We start from the raw sequence: 16,224 nt of genomic DNA on the forward strand, positions 1-16,224 counted from the left end.
CAGTATCTCGACTAAATTAAATTTTACCAACGTTATTTATTTTGCCCTCTTCTGCCATTTATCAAAGTGATTTTGTAGTCTACTTGTATCCTCTGAGGAGGCATAATCCCTCCCAGCTTTTTATCACCTTAATATAAGGTTGGTAAGACTCTCCACAGTTGTTAATTGACCTCACTAGTATCCTATTCAAAACATCCTCCCAAGATAATGATGAAGGATTACACTTACCTTGTATTTAATTTTTATTAAAATCTCATGGTTATCACACTGATCTACATGCAGCATTAGCTTCCACAAAGCGATGTGGTTTCAATTCTGAAGTCCTTACAAAACCATGTCCTTATGAAAGAAAAAAAAGGCATTTTTATACTTATCCATGCTGTTTAAAATCTATATAAATGTATATTTATTGACAGATAATTGACAGATATTTTGGGTTGGGTTGGGTTTTAAGATATGTCATGTGGGGATCTGTTCAACCTTTCAAATACCACCCTAAGAAGCTATGTAAGGTGCCAGAGCCCCTTCATGAATCCTGACTGCCTCTAATTCACAACCAGAACCAGCAGTAAGCTGCAACTGTGAAAGAAGACATTGTTCATGGGGAAAATGCACAAACATGGCAAAGTGCAGATCTGCCCCACCACATCCAAATTTAGAGTATTCTTACCTCAGAAGGTCCAAGCCATGCCCTTCTGGGCAGCTGAGAGACGGCTGTGAGTAACTGATGACAAAAATAGCAGATGACTCTTTCAGGGGAGGAACTCTTCATACCTCATTCAGCTGCACAACAGTGCAGCCAGGTCTCAATAGGCACAAAGTGGGTACCCCATAGCTCTCTAACTAGCGATTTTTGCTGGATGCTGATCTATGTAAGAGCTGTTTAATCATCCTTTCTGGAGAAAACTCACTTAGAAACCAATGATAAGCTAAAGGATGAAAAAGAATTGCATGAGAGCTGATTCCAGCTAAAACGGAAAGTATTTCTATGGGTAATTGAAACGTTTTGAAGGCTTGCATCATTGGTGACACTGCCTTTTTTTTTTTCTTCTTTTTTTAAAGTGCCACACCAACATTCAGTCCATTCAGTTTCTAATTTGAGACTTCTTCCAGCCTACCTACTTATAATCAACTCCTTTATAGCCGTGAGTAACACCTTACAAGGTATCTGGTTGGCAAGGAAAACCTGCACCACCCTGGCCCCTGGTAATCAACCTCTAGGCAATTAGGCCTCACTTCTCTCACTTCTTGCATAGATTGCAAGCAATGTGGTATACCTGGTTGTCGACCTTTATGAAATCCGAAAATACATGCCAGTACTTCAGGAAACTCCATCACATTACCTCAGCAGCATGGACTACTCTAAGAAAGTCAGAGGAGTCTTCTGCTCTTGGCACTGGCTTCCCACAGCAATGCCAAGCTAATTAACTTGAAGCCCAGTTCTCATGAGTGGTCTGAGATCTAGATCCTTTAAAAATCCTCCTAAAGCTCTATGATGAGATTTGGCTGACAGCTTTGCTCTTCAGGTAGAACTGATCTTTCTATAATAAGGTACAGTTATTTGCACAAGAGTCAGAGCTTTCTTGTAGAAAGCTCTTTAGTTTGTGGGATTAATTGGCATGCAAACTAAGTATCATCAGAATCTTCACCTGATTTTTGATGCATGCACAAGGCATGCTTTTGTGTCCCAAGTATAAACATAATGTGTGGGAGTACTGACAAAGGCTGTAGCAGGGGAGGGGAGGCAGAGCTGGTCTATACTGGGACCGGTTGATGTTGGTCAATTAAAGTAGCTACTCAGCTGGCAGTCGTGACAAACAGGTTCCGGACATCAGAATTTCTTAAGTCAGTTCCTTCAAGCTATGCCAACAGTGTGGGAGGAGATACTGCAGAAAGAGGAAGCAAATCTGCCTTTGCTCCAAATAAGGCCAAAAAAAAGGGAGCTCTCCAAATACATGAGACCTAAGCATGAGTTTTATAAAAGACTGTTCCTCCAACTGCAGCTCTGGTACCCAGCCTTACTGCTTGCCCTCTATCACCTTTTTGTGCCGCCTTGATGGTTTTTCTTTTTTATTCTATATTAAAGCACTGTCCACTGGCAAGAATGATGCTGACCCTTCCTGTATACCACTTTAATTCCTGGGTATCACACTTCCAAAATGTTCCAATAGACCTCAAAAGCCTACAGGGAAAGGTCACAGGAATGCAATGAATCCAATGAAAGGTCTCAGGAATGCAATGAGAGGAATGCAATGACTTCATGCTTGGTAAGACTCAATAGGGTAGGCTCTTGCATCTTGGAAGAAAAACAATAGGTATGGAATTAACAGAGGTCTATAAATCCCAGGTAGCATGAAGGCAAATAAGGAACAATCACATTCTATTTCTCATTAAAAAAATAAGTAAAAAGGACTAACTAGTACCAAATGAAATGGTAACATTTTTTAAAATCCTAAAATATATGGAAATAACATGTATTTAAACTATGTAACATCATTTCACGGTGTAACAGAGGCCAAAAATATATGTAAATAGTGTGGGAATAGGTCCATTAATGGCTATAAAATGAAGACTCATATGCAACCTTTTGCACTGGCTGTTTCTAAAGCTTTGGTTTTTCATAAGCTGGGAAGACGTGTCAAAATAAAGGCTGTTAAGTACATGTCCTGTTTCTTCCGTAAGTATCCCTAAATGACAATTTCCAGTACTGGAAGAGTGGGTGAGATTATCTGACTTGTGTATGATCATCCTGTTGTCCCAGCCATTACTGTGGAAAGGGGGCCACCTCCTCTACTGGCAAAAATAGAGAAGGAGGGGGATAGGGTGAATGTCGGGGTGAGGTCTTGGCTGCGACCACCAGGTCTGATCTTGGCCTGAATGGAAGTAGCTGGGTCCTGAGAAGTGTCATAGCTGGCATGATGCTGACTAAGGGGCCTTGGAAAGGATGAACGGGCTTTGTTAACCTCTATGGAGAGCTGATGAGGAGCAGAATAGTCTCAGACAAGGCAGATGATGGTGGGGGCAGGCAGAGACACGGGCACCTCAGGTAGACTGAGCTGTAGCTCAGCCATGCAGCCATGGCTGCATCTAGGTGAGCTACAACTGGAAACTAACTTGCCTGAACCGAGGCCTGACCACCAGAGCATTCCTGGTAATTTCCTGTCCTCGGTGTCAGTGAATGTAGCTTATACACTGCAAATGGACCTGAAGGAGGGCTACCCATGAGAGTGGTATTAATGCATCTAGGTATGTCGCTGTGGCAACTTGAGTTAAAATGATCTTTAAGTTCGTAAAGGGTGGATTGGGAAGCAAGAATCATCATCATGGCTTGACTTCATGAATGACTATTTGGGAAGGGCTTTACCCACGCTTACTACAAGCGCGCTGATGACCAGGCCAATGTGGGATAGGCAAATCCGGTTGCAGAAAGCACAGTGAAAGGTCTCCTTGGGCGGGGCGCAATCCTTTCTATGTTGTCTTTTCTCCTTGAGACTAATTCTGTGTGAGTTCTCAAAGGAGACAACGGTGTTATGGAGCGACCATGCAGGGTTGGGTCTGCAGCTTCCCGTGCCCCTTATCACCTGCCGTTTTGTCCCCCGCCTGTCGCTACAGGGCTTTGCAAGTGTGAGTAAACCCTTCGTGCCTCCACAGTGGATTTTTTAGGTGAGGCACAGCATGCACGGAACTGGCCCCGCTCTTTACACCTGAGGTTTATCTGCCAGGGCCTAGCGAGCTTGGACGGTGTGTCCTGGGTTCAGCAGTAGCAGTCATTTTTCTCTTTCTTGGTAGCTGGTGCAGTGCTGTGTTTTGACTTTCGGGCTGGGAACAGAGCTGAAAATGATGTTTTGGTTTGGCCAAGGACTTTCTGAACCTCGTGCTCTGCCAGGCAGGAGGGGAAGCCGGGAGGAAGCAGAGACAGGACACCTGACCCAAACTGACCAAAGAAGTATTCCATACCACAGCACGTCATGCCCAGGATGTACCTGAGAGTTACCCAGAAGAGCTGGGGCTCTGCAGTGTTGGACTAGGCATTGATCGGTGTTCGGTTGGTAGGGGGGGGACAAGTTATTGGTCGGCTGGTGATGTTGTATTTTCTTCCCTTGTTATTTCCTTTATCATTACTATTGGTGGTAACAGTAGTGATTTGTGTTATACCTTAGTTACTAAACTGTTCTTATCTCAACCCGTGGGAGTTGCATTCTTTTTGATTCTACTCTCCATCCCTAGGGGAGTAGGGAGAGGGCAAGAAGAGGGGGGAGTGAGGGAACAAGCTGTCTGGCTGGGTTTAAACCACGACATGGTGACAGCAAAATCCTCAGGTTGTAGGTTTGGTTAGAGTGTCCTTCTCTTAGATGGATGGCCTTACAGAGCTAAACGAGCTCCATCTGCCTGGGTTTGAAGTGAGAGTTGTTCTTCTCCTAGAATGGTTGCCCAGAGGCTAGTGAGCCCATCCTACCCATGGACACACTTTGTCTGATCCTTCAGTTGAGACCTGTCTGGCATGGGAAACCCTACCGGAGGCATATGCCACCACCAGCATAGCTCCCAACCTCACAAGGGCATGCAGGCTCTTTCCCCACAATAACGGGGTGTCTGTGAAAGAGGAAGCAAGAATATATAGATGGTATCACCTCTACACTGATGATCCTGATATCCAGTTAATATAGTGGCACCTGCACTTGAAAAGGATGCTGAAACATTGAAGCAGAAAAAAGGCAGCACAAAAATGAGTGAGAGAATGGGGAAGGTAATTTACAGTGAGAGGCTGAAGAAACGTGACCTGTTTTGTTTCCCAAGGAGAGGACATCACAGAACTGTCTTTAAGGAAAAGGCAGAAGCCATGAGTATGAACTGAATGACTCTGGTCAGAAATGAAGAACACATTTTTAATCAGAAGGGTGAGAGCAGCCACTGGAACGACATGCTAAGCCTTCAGCTCATCAGGTCTTCACTCCAGACAGCATTTCTGGCATGCTCTGGCCAAATACAAAACACTCTGCTCCTGCCAAATCCATCCTTGAAAGTCATGTCAGCTTTATCCCCAAACGACCAGGGGTTTTATGAGCAACTGATACTGGCTGGTTACCACACTATTGACCCCTCCATTCTTGTTTCCTCTGGCACCTGTACATTCTTTGAGGTGCACCCCACAGCACCCCGTCCCGTGTCCAGTGGGCAGCCCGTGCTTGCACACTGCTGGTGACAGGACTGCTTCTGTCACTGCTTCTCCACAGACCGCTACTGAGGGGCAGACGCCATGCCCGCTCCTCTCCATGAACACCCGCACCCACTCGCTTTTCTCGTAACCCTTTAGGAATCACCGAGGTCTCCATCGAGAAGAGAAAACCCCTCGGGGTTTCTGCCGCCACCTCCCTCTTCTCCCCAGGACCGCCCCAGCCCCACGGCCAGACGAGCGCTGCCCGCTTCTGCCGGTGCCCGCCGCCGGGGCTGGGCAGGCGGGGACTGGTCGTGCCTGTCTCCTATGGAAACCCCGGCGCCTCCAGCTCCGCCCTACGCGTGTCCGTGTGCCGGGGCGGGCGGGGGAGCAGCCCCGACCACCGCCCCGCCCCGCCATGCCGCAGCCGTAGGCAGCCCGCGGCCGCAACCAGCCGTCGGCCTCCGCGGCCTCCGGGCGGCGCGGCGGCGGCGGGCCCTGCCCGATGGGCAGCCTGCTGAGCGGGGTCAGCTTCAAGGAGCCCACCACGGTGGAGGACTGCGACTCCACCTGGGAGACCGACTCGGAGCCCGAGGCGGCGGAGCCCGGCGGGGAGCCGCGGCGGCAGGAGGGGGTGTGCACCACCGCGGGAGGCGGGGAAGAGCCGGCCGAGCTGCCCGCCGCAGACTGCCGGCCGCAGGACCCCCCACTGTCACCGTCCCCTGCTCCGGAGGAGGGCGAGCGGGCAGAGGCGGACGCCGCTAGCCCCGAGCAGGTACCGCCGGCGCCGGGAGGAGCCGCCGCTGCGGGGAGGCTGAGGCAGGGCGAGGGGGGTGGGTACGGCCCGCACTTGGTGCTGGCCTCGGCTCCGGGCCGGGCAAGGCGCTGCTGCCGCTGTCCCACAGAGCCTCGCCTCGCCTCGCCTCGCCTCAGGGACTGGCCGGGCCGGGGCAGCCGCACTCTCTCCCACCACCCAGCTCTGCGGCACCGGCGGGCCGGGGCGCGAGCCCGGGCAGCTGAGGCGGTGTGGGATGCTTCCCATGGCCTGGAGCAGCATGTGATGAACTGCCTCCTCATCCGGAGGAGAAATGAGCCCATGTCCCGTCTTCCCTCCTCTTATGGTTACCTGCTCTTGGGAGAAAACGGGCCTTGAGGTCGTTGCTAATCCCGCGACTGATGTTTGTAGGGAAGGTTCTGCTTTGCATCAGATGTAGTCTGGAACTTGGCCTCTAATTAAATGGGTTAAAAGTCTGAGAGTTGGATCGTAGGTGGCAGTGGTCTTGTGACTTCTCAGTGGGCCCGAGGTGAGGGATTTTCAGAGCAAGTTTCTGCGTTTTAGGAACCTCTCAGAATGCTGACTCTAAAGAAATAAAGGGGTGCTTTGCCAGTAATTTAATTGGAGTCAGAATTGAATGCAGGCAGAGCTAGTTTGGTCTTTCATTTAGCCTGTTAGATGTATAACCTTTACTGTTCAGAAACGGTGTGAAATTAAATAAGCATCAGCATTTTTCGCTTTTCTGCTTGATAGCTGGTGATACTGATGCCTTCTGACTGGGTGTCAAAGGGTATTGCTTGGTCAGGAAAGTGTGTTTTGCCTGTAATATGGTCAGAGCTAGTCTTCCAAAAGGAAGAATGAAAACGGATGCCTGTTGTTAATATGCTATTGATAAGCAATGGCAATAATAAAGTCACAGGGTACTTCCCTTTTTAGGCTTGACTTTAACCTGTCACGTGTATTGAAAGGAGTGGAATGAATTTTTGTAGTAGTTTTGCCCTTGGTCCTAGTTGTAGAGGCTTATTTTACGAGATTGAAGGATACAAAACTCTTTGTTGCAGTTTGCTTATAAAGAAATTGCCAAGAAAATGAAGTTGTTGGTAGCAAGTTGAAGTCTGCATGGTAATGCTTCGTTTCCTGATATTCTTCAGTGCATGCAGCTTTTTCAAGTGTTCTTTGAGCTCAGTGGGATTATTTTCATTGACCCTGATGGGCTTTGGTTGCTTTAGGTCACAGCTTTCAAACATCTGGGGGCTAGTACAAGTTCTTGTACATGTGTGTTTTCTCTAAGCACGTTTTTATTTTGGGCCTTAATGGTTCTTCTCGCTAGGTTTTAAATTTAAGTTCTGAGAAAACTAATAATAGAAAATGGTTCAAGAAGGTGTTACAACTGCAGTATGCCTTGTCCATGACTATTCATTTTCTTCCACATGATGCAAAGATAGCAATTAAGTCAATGTACACATGGCAGATAGTCTTTGCAAATAGTTTGATTTCCCATCAAAATGAGTAGTGTCTCTGCATTTTGATGTTCAGTTATTTACTTCACCTTATGCTAGTACTTGCAAGGTTACTTTGAAGTCTTGCATTTGGAAACTATGATCAACCTGTTGATTTAAATCAAATTCAGTCTCATTGGAAGGCCATGTTATAGCCTTGCTTTTGAATTTGATTTTGATTTTTAAATTTATGTTAAATTGCATGGTGTTAGGTATTCAGCAGGGAGGCTTCAGTGTTTGACCGAACAGTGAGCAAATACATGCACTTGTGTTGGTTTACATTGCTGAAATCCATCGTGAAAAATAATTATTTGAATATTACACAAATTTGGTATATAATCTGTTTGTGTATGGTTATTACCTACTTCATAACTGTTTCAGAGTGGTGATGGAACTGAGCTGACAGCCAAACCGAAGAGAAGCTTCTACGCAGCAAGAGATTTATACAAGTACCGACACCAGTATCCAGTAAGAATATTTTATGGTTTAAAACTGCCTTTTTAGTAGGAGACAGCATACAACCCAAACATTCCTAAAACTTTCTGGTGCCTGGTGAATATGAGGGATAAAAAATGAGAATCAAAAAGCTGATGCAGAGGCCCAGCATGGGACAGGAGTGAAACCAGGGCAACATCTTTTCGTCCAAGGCATATGTACAAACATGTGAGATGTGTAAGCTTGGGAGCAGTGGTAGGAGCGCATAAAAAGGCTCATGCCTTTAATGTCAGAGAGGATAGATTATAGACTTTGGACTTTCAGATTTGTTGAGACTTGAGTCATGTTGCTGCTTTGCTTGCTGCTCAGACCTTGGCCTCAGCAGAAGGTAGCAGCCAGAAGGAACTTGCGGACCCTTAAACTAAGTCTTTAAGTGCATGAGTAAAACTCTGTGGTTCCTAAAACTCTGAACTTTTTTTGTCCTCAGAATATTAAAAGAACATAATATTGCTTTCTGGATAGGATACTCTTGGTAGGTTTTTGTAGGCTGATAATGTCATATTTCTTTTCTTTCAGCAGAACTTTAAAGATCTTCGGTATCAGAATGATTTGTGCAATCTCCGCTTTTACAAAAATAAAATCCCGTTTAAACCTGATGGTGAGTAATATGTGGCAATAATAGTGATAACAAAAGAGTGCTCACTAATGATAGTAACAAAGTGATACTCTAGTGATAATTGCAGTGGTGAAAAATTAAAGGTATATAGTTAAATATTGTATAACTTGAACCTTCTGTGATGGAGGAGCATGTTGCTAACACTGGAGCAGGTTATGCTTAAACCAGAGTTAGCTTGTGCTCTAGGGAGGTGGTGCTTTTCTCATGCGTTTTCAGCATGGTGTCACACAGGGCGTTGTTTGCACCACTGCTTCATAGTAATGGCACTGCTTTTTATTAAACAAAGATAAAGTTATTCCACTATGCTGTACAAACTGTTGCTGCATGATTAAGTGTGGCAGGAATCAGGGTGTTAACCCTAGCACTGTGTAAGGCAAAAAGAATATGTTGTAACTACCTTCTGTGAGGTTATTGTAATAACAAAAATAGAACAGTTTCTCTTAAGTCCCTAGTGGTTCAGGTGGTGGAGCAGGAACCTCAAATGCAAGGTTCTACACAAAGAGGACGAGCTGAAAGATGGCAAACCTTGCTTTAGAGAGTTTGCAGTCGGTTCTACACAAAGAGGACGAGCCAAAAGATGGCAAACCTTGCTTTAGAGAGTTTGCAGTCGAAGTATGAGAGACAAGAGGGTAGTAGACAGATGGGGAAGCAGACGGAGGCAATAAAACAGTCTTGATTAGAATGATAGGCAAGAGCCTCAGTACATGAGAGCTTAGACATTGGTACAAAAAGTTTTGCAGGCCAAAAAATAGTTTTTGGGGGTTCTAAAAGAATTATGAGGAGGTTACTCTGAAGATGTTTGCAGAAAGATCCTCTGAGCATGACAGCAGCTTGGGAGGAGCCGCCAGCATGCACACATGAGTACAGAAGCGAGATGTGGAGGCTGCCACCAAGGCAGGATCCTGTCAGAGGCAGGATCAGTCTCATAGCAACAGATGGGTTCTCATAAGGTAGCAAGGGGCAGGTCACAAAAGTCTTTGGGATTGAAGGCATATAGCTCTTGCCTGAATTTACAGAAAAGGGTTTCACAGTGGAAGAATGCAAAGCAAAAAAAGAGGCAGTATCAAAAAGCTGTGGTCTAGAAATATGATCATACCAGCAGCATTCAGGGTAGATGTAAGTGTGACAGGAGGGTACTTTTCAAGGTCTGGAAGAAGGAGGTTGAGATGCAAAATGTCACGGTTCTGATAGGAAGCTGGATGGGAAGGAATGTTACACAGAAGGATATAAAGATATAGGAAGGTTCAAGATGACAGCTGTTTATAGGCAAGATAGTGATAATATCTTCAGCAAGTGAGAAAACAGGTTTTGTGAAAGAATGATAAGACCTTTGTTTTAATCATCTTGAGCTTTCTCTAGTCTACAGGCAGATGCTGTGTTTTTAGCTTGACTGGAAGAAAAGTTAGATCTGTGAATTACCAGTACAGAAGTAGCAAATTTGGGAGACATTACACAGAGAACAGACATAGAAAGGAAAAGAAGAGCACTGAGGTCCTTGGGAACCTGAGAACTACATGAACCTGAAACTAAAAGCCAGAAAAGGTTGGGGGGGATCCTTAGAAGTGCAGAATGAAGGAGCAATTCAAGAGGATTAGCCATAGGAAGAGATAGCCATGAAAACTAGAGGAGGACTAAAGTTTGTCAAGAATAAAATTTCTCTTAATACTTCAGGAGAAAAACACAGTTGGTATTGTCAAAGGTAGCTAATAAGCCATGGAGGCTGAAGCGTTGATGGCTGCGAGCTCTGGTTATGCAGAATTCTTCACTGAGAATGAGAAAGAGTAACCACCACCTTGACATAAGTCTGTGGATCTGTGAGACTGTTCATAGGGAATCTAAGCTACCATGTTAGGGACTGAATTATTGGGGAATGTTACTAAAAACATTTCTAGTACAATATTAGATCTGAAGTTTTTCTGGTTTTGTCTAGGATCAAGTTAATTTTCTTCCTAGTAGCTGGTGCAGTGCTGTGTTTTGGCTTTAGTCTGAGAACAGTGCTGATAACACACCCATGTTTTAGCTGTTCCTAAGTAGCACTTACCCTGATCAAGGACTTTTCGGTCTCTTATGTTCTGCTAGTGAGGAGGGGCATGAGAATCTGGGAGGAAGCAGAGACAGGGCACCTGACCCAAACTAGCCAAAGGGATATTCCATACCACAGCACGTCATGCCCAGTATATAAACTGGGGGGAGTTACCCAGAAGGGACTGATTGCTGCTCAGGTCAGGCTGGGTATTGGTCAGTGGGTGGTGAGTAATTGTATTGTGCATCACTGTTTGGGGTTTTTTCTGCCTTTCCGTTCCCCCCTTCTCCCTTTTTAATATCTTTATCCTCGTTATTTCCCTTTTCATTACTATTAGTAGTACTATTCGTATTGTACTTTATGTCAAATATTAAACTGTTCTTAACTTTTACTTGGGTTTTTTTCCGATTCTGCTTCCCATCCCTTTACCAGGTGGGGGTGGGTGAGCAGCTATGTGGTGCTTAGTTGCCATCTGTTAGTTAAACCATGACAGAACTTTAATTCCATGACCTACAGATTCTGCTTGTGGTTCTGACTCGAAACTGGCCTGTTTGTCTCTTTGCCCTGAGCAGCAAGTTTTCCAAGACTTGAAACGTAGGTTGGATACAGTATGTTCATTCTGGGAAGTCCTCTTTGCAAGGTCCTTTTCTAGCCTCATCTGTACTGGAAACCCCATGTTCTTAGCCCCTTTGACTGTCTGCTTTCTCCATTTCTTGAAGAAAAGTACCAAACAAGTTTTCCTTTGTCATTGAGACCCAAGTGGAAATTTTCACTGTGGAGAGATCTCGAGTGTGCAATAGGAGACTGTCTACATGGGGCTTTGAATTTTTTAGGCCACTCCTATGCTATTTGACTTTGGGAGGGGCCATGCAGCAGTGGTGAAACTTTTTAGTTTCAGAGTGGAAACAGGCTAATGTTGAGTGGAAGCAGACCATGTGGATTTTGGGACAAGGAACATCATTTTGTGTACTTCGTGTATTTGTGCAAGTACCCAGAAAAGTGCCCTGGCCCTTGACTGAACTTCATAAGATGGTCTCGGTGCAAAGAATAATTTATTTCTTTTCACATTTAATTTGTCCCCTTTTTCTATCACTGTGTCTTTCCAAGAGGAACTGACTGAACTCCACAACTATTTTCAGACCACTAAAAGTTTAACTTCTTATTTGTTGAGCATGACCTGAGAACCCAAGTTCAAACCTGTAGTCATGGCAGCAAGATTCTTGGCCACAGCTAATTCGGAAAGATTTACCAATCATGTTATTTGCAGATGGAGAGATGTCTGGAATGGGAGACTTCTTGAAGAGTTGAGGCTTTGTCCTACTAGGAGGAGAAATATGTATTATATATGCAGAGTTTTGTCATGTTAAAGCAGTGATGTTGATTCACAATGGAGTAATGGTTTGTCAATTATTGTTAGGTCTGATAAAGGGATCTAGGACATGAGAAGTATAATTTACAGAGGTTATTGTTACGTACCCTCTGCTGGCAGGTAAGTTAGCATAAGGTTTTTTTGTCTTGAAATTTGATGAATCTCTCACTTTTAATTAAGTTTTAGTAACTAAAATAATTTTTATTATTTTTTTAATGGCTGTAATAGACCGAGTGAGTATGTGAAAAAGTAGTATGCGAAAGAGAATTAAAGTGTGTATTGTATCATTATGTTAACACAGCATGTACTTTATGTAGCTGAATACTGGTTTTGATGGCTGCTTAACAGTTTTCAAATTGTTTTTATGCAGGGGTTTATATTGAAGAAGTCCTAAATAAGTGGAAAGGAGACTATGAAAAATTGGAACATAACCACACTTACATACAGTGGTTTGTCATTTATTACCTATTTCTGTTTCAAAGCATTAATTTGAGTAAGTGTTCATGTAGCATGAGCTGTATAATGTGCTTTTTCTTTTAACAGGCTTTTCCCACTGAGGGAACAAGGTCTGAACTTCTATGCTAAGGAATTAACTACATATGAAATTGAGGTAATACAAATTGAGCTCCATACAAACCATCACATTAATTTTGATACATACCTGCTTTTTGTTATGTAGAGTTGTTTTATACAACGTAGAAGTACTTGCTTTAGTGCCAGTTAAAATTTTGGACTTATTCTTTGTTTATTAGGAATTCAAGAAAACGAAAGAAGCAATTAGAAGATTCCTTTTGGCTTACAAAATGATGTTGGAATTTTTTGGTATAAAGCTAATTGATAAAACTGGAAACGTAGCACGAGCTGCTAACTGGCAAGAAAGATTTCAGCATTTGAATGAGTAAGTAATGGCATGCACTCCCCTCTAGAACTGCCACAGAATCTCTTTACCCTTTTCTTTCGTAGACAAAGGGAAGATATATTTTCCAAAGATTCCCAGGAAAAACAGAAAAAGAAATAGGCAATGCCTGGTTTGTGTCTGTATGTATGTTTCTCCTTCCCTCTTTTCTATTTTTTTTTCTTTTTTTTTAATCGTGCCTCTTGCCCATTACCAATCTAACCAATATATGGAATTATCTGAAAATACAAGTTTAGGTGCTGCTGAAGAAGATCACAGTTACAAATTAATTTGTTTGTCACACTACCAAATGAATTTTCACCTGATTCCAAAATGCTGCTTCACAATTGGAAAGAACAAGTGGCTTATCTTTGTATTCACATTTCTTTTTGAGAAGGTTAAAATTTTCCACACCTTTATGGAAACTAAATACCAAGATTTCCTTCCCTCCTCAAAACATGAAATACTATGTGTTTAGTACTTTTTAGTTGCAGTGCTTAACTGGAGAGGTTTAGATATGCATTAAGTCAAACTTCAACCCAACTTTCATCAAATTACTTCTGTCGCTTTTCATCAGCATTGTGTGGAGCATAAGTTTGCACTGAATTTTGTCTCATGCTGATTAATTGTATCAAAATCTCTCTTCAAATCTTGTGATCTCTTTCCTAATACTTCTGACCTTAGAGCTGGAGATTGCTTTGTTGCAGTATTTTCTTCTCCCAAAGCTTGTATTGCTGATCAATAATTTTGGGTGAATAGTAGGAATAAGTTTTTTTATTAATTTTACTTAAATATTATATGAGCCAATATGGGTGTGGGCTCAGACTCAGACCACAGATGAAGAAAGGTTTGGGGAAGCCCAAATGTTACTCGCTGCACATTTTTACAGTGTAATTCCTGTATTCTCATCAGTGACTAGCTGCACAGCTTTAAGTTGTGAATTGGGATGTTTTTTACCTAATTTTAGCCATCTGAAACGTACACGTTCAAGTTTTACTGTTTACTTATGTGTACATTATGGGAGAAAGATCCCTTCACAAGAACCTCCAGAATATAGTTCATTCCATTTGTCTTAGACATTTCTTACAACAGTGGGACTTGCTCTCCAGAGGTGCCTGGTTTTCTTCCAGCACTGACTGTATGAGAAGTGCAGGTAGCTACTCTAGGTTGAAGACCCAGCTTTCAGATAGCTTAAATGAAGTGCAATGAATCCTATTCCGTAGCTGTATTACTGCAATACACTCCAAAACTCTTATTATATAAAATGACTGGGTTTCTCCTTAGAAAGAGTACATATAGAATAAAGAATCAAAATCAGTACAGACTTTGATTTTATGGGGGTTTTTTTGCCTGTTTCCTCATTGCACTGTGTAGATACTAATTTTCACTCACAATGTCCTAGCAAAGGAGGTGCTAGCAAGCTTCAGCAGCTGTGAGAAATTAAAGTACAGGAAGCCTGAAGTACACACCTGGAGGGATAAAAAAGACTGAGGAATTGCTATTCCAGCTCTGTATCTGTAAGGTGGGTTAGTTTTTCTTTTTTCCCCTGATTCAATGGGATTTTTTCACCCTTTTCTTCCAAAGGTCTCAACACAACTACTTGAGAATCACTCGAATTCTGAAAAGTCTTGGAGAGCTTGGATATGAGAGTTTTAAATCTCCCCTGGTAAAATTTATTCTCCATGAAGCTCTTGTGGAAGATACTATTCCCAACATTAAGCAAAGTGCTCTAGAATATTTTGTTTATACTATTAGAGACCGAAGAGAAAGGAGGAAACTCCTGAGGTTTGCTCAGCAACATTATACACCCTCGGAGCATTTTATCTGGGGACCCCCAAGAAAACAGAAGTTGGAGGGAAGCAAAATGAATAAGAAGCCAGCATCTCCAATTTCTATTCACAATAATTGTATTTCTAAGCATAAGAAACCAAAAGAGCCTAAGAATACATTGGCAAGTGGAAGCTCAGCTGGTAAAACAACTGAAGAAAGAAAGGTAGAACTCACAAAAAATGAGGAAGAAAATGACCAGGATGAACAAGAAATGAACTGTGATGCTGTTAGGCAGAACAACAGTGAAAAGAACAGTGATACTGATAGTGGTCAGCTTTCAAAATCAGAAGACATTCATGATGCTTCAGACAGAAAGGAGGACACTTCTCATTCCAAAATAGATGATGAAAGTCTGAACAGTGAGTGTGGAAATCACCCAGGCACTAATGAGAAAGATTTATGTGACACTGAGAATTCCTCAAATAACACATCAGCAGACCTACAAGATAACCTTGATAAGGATACACTTACAGGGGGGACCACCACAAAAATCAAGGATGAGCTCAAATAATGAGTCTGAGGTTAAAAATCATTATGTTTCATATTGAATGAGCAAATTATTCCTTGCTCCTTTATTTTGGGTGAAATTCCCATCCAGTGTTGTATGAAATGTTCATGAGACTGTGCTTGTTGCAAATGCATCAGATTAGGCTTCTGTTAGGTTAATGAATTTTATTTTTTTCAAGCTCACTTTATAAGCAGTCAACCAGATGTGGCTCTTAAAAACAATTGTGTATATTCAAATCTAAGAAATTATCTTTTCCAGACAGCTTGCATAGAAAAGCTTATCTATTTTTTTTGCCATTGAATCCATCCAGTGTTTAAAAGCAAAAAAGGTGTAACTTACTAGAAAGCCTTGGAACATCAGAACTTTAAAGTTTCTTTTAATATGCTTTAAGTATTGATTTCCTTTTATGAAATGACTCGAAATGATTTCAAGAGCACAGGTTTTTCCATAGTGGATATTTTTTAGGTATTATGTTCATGTTTAACAGCAGTATTTGCACAACATCTTTTACCTTAGATCAGCATCCTTGTTGGAGACACAACAGGTATCAAAATGTCCTATGCAGCTGGGTATCACTGTACATTGAAGAAAAGTTTAACTTACAATGAAACTGTATCTGCAGCTTCTGGGTACAAGGGAAGTTGCACTTTAGACTTCTTTTAGTCTGTGTGAAGTTCTCTCTTGACTCATGTGTTAGTACTACTAATTTGGAGGAGAGGGGTGTTTCTTTCATCACTCAGATTTGGTCTCAGTGTGAAGGCCTTCTGTTGATCAGCTGTAATAAAACAACTCCCCCAGCTGGGTTCAGCACCTGGAAAGCCTCTGGACAGATGAAAAGCAGTCTTCTCACCACAAAACTTCTCTGCTTAATCATCAAAGCCATCAGAGAAAATGTCCCCAGGCCTGTCCAGCTGGGTCTTACATGAACTTGGATGTTTCTTGGCCAGTTTTAGGTCGGGTCTGCACAACGCTGAAATCTTGTTGCTGCTCTGGGGGAGAAATACAGACAGCCCTGATGCTTCCTTCCAGCTGTTTCCTCTCTTTGCTTTCAATTTGAGG

The 16,224-nt window shown here is 42.9% G+C and overlaps 1 protein-coding gene across 2 annotated transcripts; it reads left to right on the forward strand.

Annotated features, from left to right (window-relative positions):
- The first annotated feature begins 4,609 nt into the window (after positions 1–4,609).
- Positions 4,610–15,775, forward strand: OGFRL1 (opioid growth factor receptor like 1). 2 transcript variants are annotated; one of them, XM_061358564.1, is made up of 7 exons: positions 4,610–5,930; positions 7,811–7,897; positions 8,441–8,522; positions 12,303–12,381; positions 12,476–12,542; positions 12,685–12,830; positions 14,412–15,775. In XM_061358564.1, exons 1-7 carry the CDS (start codon positions 5,661–5,663, stop codon positions 15,166–15,168), a joined length of 1,488 nt encoding a protein of 495 aa, XP_061214548.1. In that variant the 5' UTR covers positions 4,610–5,660; the 3' UTR covers positions 15,169–15,775. The 2 variants fall into 2 exon arrangements, with proteins under 2 accessions (XP_061214548.1, XP_061214549.1); XM_061358565.1 differs by having other exon boundaries at positions 8,444–8,522.
- The last annotated feature ends 449 nt before the right edge of the window (positions 15,776–16,224 follow it).

Source organism: Neopsephotus bourkii, unplaced genomic scaffold (assembly GCF_033783945.1).
Source record: "Neopsephotus bourkii isolate Nb327-2 ecotype Australia unplaced genomic scaffold, CSIRO-AGI_Nbou_v1 NB_947, whole genome shotgun sequence".
Lineage (NCBI taxonomy): Eukaryota > Metazoa > Chordata > Aves > Psittaciformes > Psittacidae > Neopsephotus > Neopsephotus bourkii.

Bases quoted from the DNA above. Each gene is read 5' to 3' on its own strand.
- OGFRL1 (XM_061358564.1), top strand. From the start codon at position 5,661: ATGGGCAGCCTGCTGAGCGGGGTCAGCTTCAAGGAGCCCACCACGGTG. The intron at 12,382-12,475 runs GTTTGTCATTTA...TTCTTTTAACAG, and splicing joins AACCACACTTACATACAGTG to GCTTTTCCCACTGAGGGAAC. The intron at 12,831-14,411 runs GTAAGTAATGGC...TTTCTTCCAAAG, and splicing joins AGATTTCAGCATTTGAATGA to GTCTCAACACAACTACTTGA.